Source organism: Manis pentadactyla, chromosome 7 (genome assembly GCF_030020395.1).
Source record: "Manis pentadactyla isolate mManPen7 chromosome 7, mManPen7.hap1, whole genome shotgun sequence".
Taxonomy (NCBI): domain Eukaryota; kingdom Metazoa; phylum Chordata; class Mammalia; order Pholidota; family Manidae; genus Manis; species Manis pentadactyla.
The window spans coordinates 138,766,690-138,774,093 of record NC_080025.1 but is presented as its reverse complement, the minus strand read 5'-3'; the positions used below and the strand labels follow the sequence as shown (position 1 = coordinate 138,774,093).

At 41.0% G+C, this 7,404-nt stretch overlaps 1 protein-coding gene across 1 annotated transcript; it reads right to left on the bottom strand.

Moving 5' to 3' along the window:
• Positions 1 to 6,253: 6,253 nt before the first annotated feature.
• LOC118932588 (olfactory receptor 2A5) lies at positions 6,254 to 7,188 on the bottom strand. Its single transcript, XM_036926205.2, is given in 2 exon segments — positions 6,254 to 7,009; positions 7,012 to 7,188. Coding segments are annotated over 2 exon segments (933 nt in total).
• Positions 7,189 to 7,404: the final 216 nt, after the last annotated feature.

Genomic DNA, 7,404 nt, shown 5'->3' with positions numbered 1-7,404 from the left:
TGCCATCCAAAAGACAAACAACAACAAATGTTGGCGAGGCTGTGGAGAAAGGGGAACCCTCCTGCCCTGCTGGTGGGAATGTAAGTTAGTTCAACCATTGTGGAAAGCAGTATGGAGGTACATCAAAATGCTCAAAACAGACCTACCATTTGACCCAGGAATTGCACTCCTAGGAATTTACGCTAAGAATGCAGCAATCAAGTATGAGAAAGACCAATGCACCCCTATGTTTATTGCAGCACTATTTACAATAGCCAAGAATTGGAAGCAACCTAAATGTCCATCGATAGATGAATGGATAAAGAAGATGTGGTACATATACACAATGGAATACTACTCAGCCATAAGAAAAGGGCAAATCCAACCATTTGCAGCAACATGGATGGAGCTGGAGGGTATTATGCTCAGTGAAATAAGCCAAGCAGAGAAAGAGAAATACCAAATGATTTCACTCATCTGTGGAATATAAGAACAAAGGAAAAGCTGAAGGAACAAAACAGCAACAGAATCACAGAACTCAAGAATGGACTAACAGGTACCAAAGGGAAAGGGACTGGGGAGGATGGGTGGGTAGGGAGGGATAAGGGGGGGAAGAAGAAGGGGGTATTAAGATTAGCATACATGGGGGGGTGGGAGAAAGGGGAGGGCTGTACAACACAGAGAAGGCAAGTCGTGATTCTACAACAGTTTGCTACGCTGATGGACAGTGACTGTAAAGGAGTATATAGGGGGGACGTGGTATAGGGTAGAGCCTAGTAAACAAAATATTCATCATGTAAGTGTAGATTAATGATTAAAAAAAAAAAAGCAGTTCCTGTGTGGTGACCTCCAATGAGTTCTACACAATGATATAAAGGGCATATAAAAGTGTAGGCCAAGGGTCTGTTTGTGTTTATACAGAGGATCAAAGCGTAATTTGGCTACCCCGAAAATGAACTAAGACATGATATGAAAAAGAACTTCCAACATCTGCACTCTCTGGAAGACTCATGACAGAAGATGATCAGCAAAAAACCCCAACAAAGATCCACGCACTGCTACAGCTGTAGATGCACTCATCCCACCAGTTCCTGGACTTGCCATGGGAATGAGGAAGGAGATATCTAAGCTGGCCTGTGCATACAGTAAAACAACAAATCTGACTGGATCTATACTGTTGGAACTCAACCAAGGATTAGGAGAAGTGCAAATTGTAGCGCTCCAAAATCTTACAACTACAGACTATTTACTGTTAAAAGAACATATGGGATGTGAACAGTCCCCAGGAATGGACTGTTTTAATTTGGCTGATTTCTCTCAGACTGTTCAAGTTCAGTTGGACAATATCCACCATATCATAGATAAGTTTTCACAAATGCCTAAGGTGCCTAACTGGTTTTCTTGGTTTCACTGGAGATGGCTGGTAATTATCGGTATGCTTTGGTTATGTAACTATACTCCTATTATGTTAATGTGTGTGTGCAATTTAATTAGTAGTTTAAAACCTATACATGCTGAAGTTACTCTACAAGAAGATATGTCAAAGAAATAATCAATCTTCCCAGGTTTTCTTCCGCCTGCTACTTCTATAGCTTTTCTTCTTCCTTCCTAATTACAACCCTTAAATGGAATTCGTGCCTCATATCAAATTTACCGAGTATCATAACTCCTCCAAGTGGTAAAGATACCTCAAGACAAATGCTGGGCATAGAAGCCACAGGGCATAAATATGCAAAGAAGTAAAAAGCTAACTTTTTCAAACAATAAGGCTTCTCTCTCACTTACCAACTTCACATTTCCCTGTATGGCCCCGGAAGATGCCTGGTTAGCCAGAGACGGGTAAGATTCCTCAAGGGAGGAACAACCTAAGACAGGCACAGTCGCAGGGGGGCCATCAGGTGAGAAATTGGGGACCAACAGAGGTGAGGCTTAGAACCTCACCCCCCCGTTCTGAGAGAAATCTTCTGCATACATGGATGTTTTATTGCCCTTGTCTAGCTTGGATTAACACATAGTCTACAGGCACACACCTGATCATCTAAGTTTGCTCTCTTACAACACTAAACTATGTTTTCTACCTTTATCTTGTATCTACCTACCACTTCAGCATTTTATTAATAATAATAATAATAAAGAGAGAAATGTGGTACCCACATATAAATCAAGTATAAAAATCAAATGAGTATTCATATTTGAACTGACTGTTTATAGTTCATAATGCATAAGCAAAACCGAAAGCTTCTGTGATGACTGCCCTTGTACTGTTCACCATGTAACTTATTCACTATGTAAGAATTTGTTCTCCATGTAAGAACTTGTTTGTTATGCCTCAGAAGATTGGAGACTGATGAAAATTAGGCTTGGGGTGGAATAATGATTGTGCATTGAGCATTGACTCCCCTATACAGAATTTTATTGTTGTTAACAACATTTTGATCAATAAATATGAGAGATGCCCTCACAAAAAATATATATATACACACTTCCAATTGTAAAATAAATAAGTAACTGGGATGTAATGTATAGCATAAGGAATATAGTCAAAATATTGTAACAACTTGGTATGGTGATAGCTGGTACCTAGAATTATCATGTATATAAATGTTGAATCACTGTGTTGTACACCTGAAACTAATGTAATACTGTGTGTCAACTACCCTTCAATAAAAAATAATTATCTAAAAAAAAAAAAATGGAGCTCTCAGATAAATAGATAGGAGTGGCAAGAGGCTAAGGGAAACAGACCAGAAGGTGCAGTCATTAGAATTCAGGTCAGAGGTGTTAGGATTCAGACTTAGTCCTCTGCTAAGGTGCGTCTCCGCCTGTACTTCTGCTCCCCAGGGGGAGGAATGAGGCTGATTCTGGAAAACCAGGGGAGAAATGAGGCTGATTCTGGAAAAGTCAGAAATAAATGCTGGAGGAATGGGAAGCAGTTGCTACTGCCAAGGTAAGAGTTGTTGGTGCAGTGCTAAAAGGAACAGCAAGCAAGTGGTAAGAAGCCATTCCTTTTCCCTCATCCAGGGCTCCAGGCTCCCTAGAGCTCCCTACACACACAGAAAGTAATTGTAAGCCACTACTGTCAGTAAACCAAATGCCTCAATTTAGTTAACTTAATGTGCAAGCCTGGGTACCATATGCTGAGGTTTTCAAGTTTATCGATAAAGAACAACCTCTGCATCACTCACATTGAGAACTAATTAAAGGACCGACACAAGAATTATTGAAATAGCTAAATGGACCATGTGGTTTAGATGTGATACGCAAATAGATTTGTTAATTCCTTACCCTAAATTGAACTTACTGCCGAGTGACAGGCAGCACTATAAAACAAAGGCCTTCCTTGTAAGACCCATCCTGTGTAAAACTCACAGCACAGAGGGACAGAGGAGAATGTGTGCTTCTTGTCAATGGTAACATCCAAAGGGAAATGAAAACACAGAATTAAAATCCCTAGCAGCCTAAAGCACTCGGTGAGGTAGGTCCATCCTGGGTCTATACACAAGACAGGCAGGGATGCTTCCTGGAAGAACATTCATCTTACAGGAGAACAAAAGAAATGGGTACATTTGATGACAAGCAGAAGACCAGAATTGTAGGTAAGATGTGATACTGAGGATGACATGGTGTCTCTTATTCAGGTTGCCAGCTTTGGGGCAGTGCCCTGTGGGGCTAGTGTTATTTTGCAGAAAAGCATGGGGAAGGAGTTGTTATGGGGGTGCTGCTAAAGTGAAGGTTTCTACTCTACTCAAGGGTGAGAATGAATCCTCCAAAGATGGGCTGCCTCAAGGACGTATTCTTTCTGGTGTTAATGTTTTGGCCATGATAATATAAACTCTTTATGTTATGTATATATTTATATTTTCATATTATAAACATTTATTATATATGATTCCCTACTGTGCTCCATGTGGATGCCAAGCCTAACCCATGTTAAGAATGTTTTGGAAAGACAGCTAGTAAGCAGTGTAGGTCTGGAGTCAGTACAGTTCCATGTTAAACTCCAAACTCTGTCCTATTAGTGGCTGTGTGTTGTGGGGAAAATTCCTAAATCACTCTGAAACTTGGTTTCCTTACTCTATTAAAGGAAGAAAATAACATCTACTCTGTAGTGTTATCGGTGAAAAGTAAACTAAAGTAAATGCATCTTTTTCCCTTTGCAGACTGTGACTGATGTTCAAAGACTAATATATATGAGTTACATGTATGTTAGCATGTATACATATACATGTTATATATGTGATGTATGTATATATATATATAAAGAGGTAATAACAATGAAATATGTGTTTATTAGAATCCTATAACTCAAATATTCAAGCAATTAATGGTACTCTGGTATAGTCAAGCATTTTTTTTCACAATTTAATAAAAAATATAGTTTTGTTTTGTTTTGTTTTTTCAGTCAGAGCCACTCCGTGGACCTGCTAGAGGACACCTCTTTACAGTCCACCAGCATCAGGTACCTTCATGGAAGCCTCCTGGTCTTTTTGGCCTATTCTTCTCAAGTGTTTTTGAAGTGACGTAAGAGTGAATGCCATCCCCTGATTTTTCTAATAAGTCCTCGTAGAAAAATTCTTGAGTTCAAATCTATGGCTTATGTTTTTATGTGAGAAAAAAATTATCTTGTATTTGTCTCTTCCTCTTCTCTTTCAGGGTTTAAACCTCAATACCAGCTTTACCTATTTTAGTAAATATAATAATTTTCTAGGTAGAGTTAAAACATCATTTTTGTGAAAATATTGCATGGATTTTCTTTCTACCTTTAAAATAGGGCACAATGATTCCACAGTGCTAATTGTTACGTTTAGAGTCAATGTTTTTTTTCTAGTTGCTTTTCTAGGGGTTGGGGTTGTTGAGCAAGGTTTGTGGATTGATAGGGGCTAGAAATGTCTTGCTGCTGTGGAGACAGAAAGACTAAGATAATGGCCAGAGACAAAATGTTTTGACCAAATGAACTAATGAGTAGAATAGTCAGCAAGTAGGCTTTTTGAGAACAGAGAGAAAAACAGTGCATTCGGAGAGAGGTAGAAGGGAAAAGTTTCCCCTTTGCTTCTTAATTTCATGGAAGAAGAAAGATGTGGCAGTGATAGTGATAATAACAGAAGAAAGAATTGGGGAGAAAAAACAGATCTATAGAAAGTGGGTGATAATACACTATCACACATATCATACATTTGAATGGCACGTGATACATCAAGAGCAGAGAGGAAAAGAAGAATTCAAGAGGTACCATACTTACTGAATTAAAGAAATGACTGTTAACATACTGTACTGGCCATTTAGGTTCTGAACTTGTGCTAAAAGAAAACAAGTTAATGTTTTACATCCTTAGGTACAGAATAAGTGATTTATATCCAGGAGCTCTCTGGAATTTTGCTGAGGTTCCTACAAGTCATTATCAAACTTGGTCAAGTTATTGGTTCTAAATGTGGATCTACAGTATTATGTCAAGCTATTAGCCTTCCTTGATGCTTCATCCCTTTTATGATATTTTCTTATTCCTCTAATATTTTATGCAATCATCCTAACAGTCCATTGTTACCTACAGCCAGCTTTGTACCCTGAACTCTGGAAAAGGTAACTCTTCCTAACAACTGACTCTCATATTTATTCTAACACAAACTCTTTCAAATTAAATGGTACAGAATTAAAAATGAAACAAAGATCCTGGTATTTGTCTGCCTCTCTTATATGAAAAAAAAACATGAAATTAAACTTTGCTCTTCACAGACACAGATTAGTCACTAGACCCAGATTCATATGACTCTTTTCAGGATTAACGTCATCATCCTTAGACTTTAGTGTCAGGCCAGGTGTTGGCTCTACCTTTGTCCTCACTGCACTTCCCAGTAGGGGGCTGCCTGACCGACAACAGTATTGTTTCTGTCTTGTTAGAGTACACTCTTATAGCAACATACATTATGGGATTATTTGCATATGTAAATAAGGGAGATGGAAGTCATAGAGGAATTTAAAAGGACATAAGTGAGAATAAAGCCTCAAAGGAAAAGAAAATAGATCTTTGGTGGTACTGGGAACTGGCCATAGGGGTTCATGGCTCTCTGTCCCTGCACTCCACCACCACGTGATTCTCCTTTCATGGCACGTGCTCTCTGGGACTTCCCAATACCCCATGTCTTAGGAACAGAATCTGATCAATATAGATTCTTATTATCAGACATTTAAGACATGAGATTTTAAGGGATTTCTATTGCCACCTCCCCAATCTCATAGAGAACAAATCTTCCACCGTCAAGACTCTGCCTGGCATCCCTCACATACGCCTCTCCTTCCACAGTGCTCTTTGCAAAGCCCCCTTGACCTCTGCGTTCCTCAGGCTGTAGATCAGTGGGTTCAGCATAGGGTTGAAAAGACTGTAAAACAGGGAAAGGATCTTTTGCTGCTCCTCAGGGTGGCGGGATTTGGGGGCCATGTACAGGACGATGGCACTGCCGAAGAAGAGCCCCACCACGCAGAGGTGGGAGGAGCAGGTGGAGAAGGCCTTTCTGCGGCCCTCCCCGGACTGGATCCTCAGGATGGCACCCAGGATGCGTGTGTAGGACGCCAGCACCATGCAGAGGGGCCCCACTAAGATAAACACAGAAGCAGCAAAGATGACAACTTGGTTGAGGCTAGTGTCAGCACAGGCCAGCTTGAGGACCGACAGGACTTCACAGAAGAAGTGGTTGATTTCATGAGGCCCACAGAAGGGCAGTATCAGGATGAGAACCACATGGACCAGGGCCAGGAGGGAGCCACATGTCCAGGAAGTGACGGCCAGGACCGTGCACGCTCTCCAGCTCATGACGACAGAGTAATGCAGGGGGTGGCAGATGGCCACATACCGATCATAGGACATCATTACTAAGATGAGACACTCAGTGTGGGCAAAAGCCATGTATAAAAAGGTCTGCATTATGCATGGGACAAAGGAGATGGTTTTCTCCCCATACAGAATGTTGGCCAGCATCTTCAGGACATTATTTGAAGCATATGAAATATCAACAATGGCCAGGTGAGAGAGGAAGAGAAGTACATGGGGGTGTGCAGCCGGGAGTCCAGCCAGATGAGCCCCAGGATGGCCCCGTTCCCCAGCAGGGTGAGGGCGTAGAGCAGGCAGAAGAGCCCAAAGAGGAACAGCTGCATCTTTGAGCTGAGCGCGAAGCCCAGGAGGATGAATTCTGTGACCCATGTCTGATTTTCTGTCATGCCCTGGCGACAGTGCCCTTACTGGTCCTGCTGCTGCAGTGGGCTATGTGCTGAGGAGGCAATGCAGACCTAGATTAGTTATTACACAGAAGGAGGCGGCGTAAGGCATATGCTGTGTGCTGACTCAGCTAGCGATCCTTTTCAGAGTCATTATGTCAAATCCTTTAATCCATGGTAAAGATGAAAGAAAATCTGCTCAGGTAACTAGAAGACATG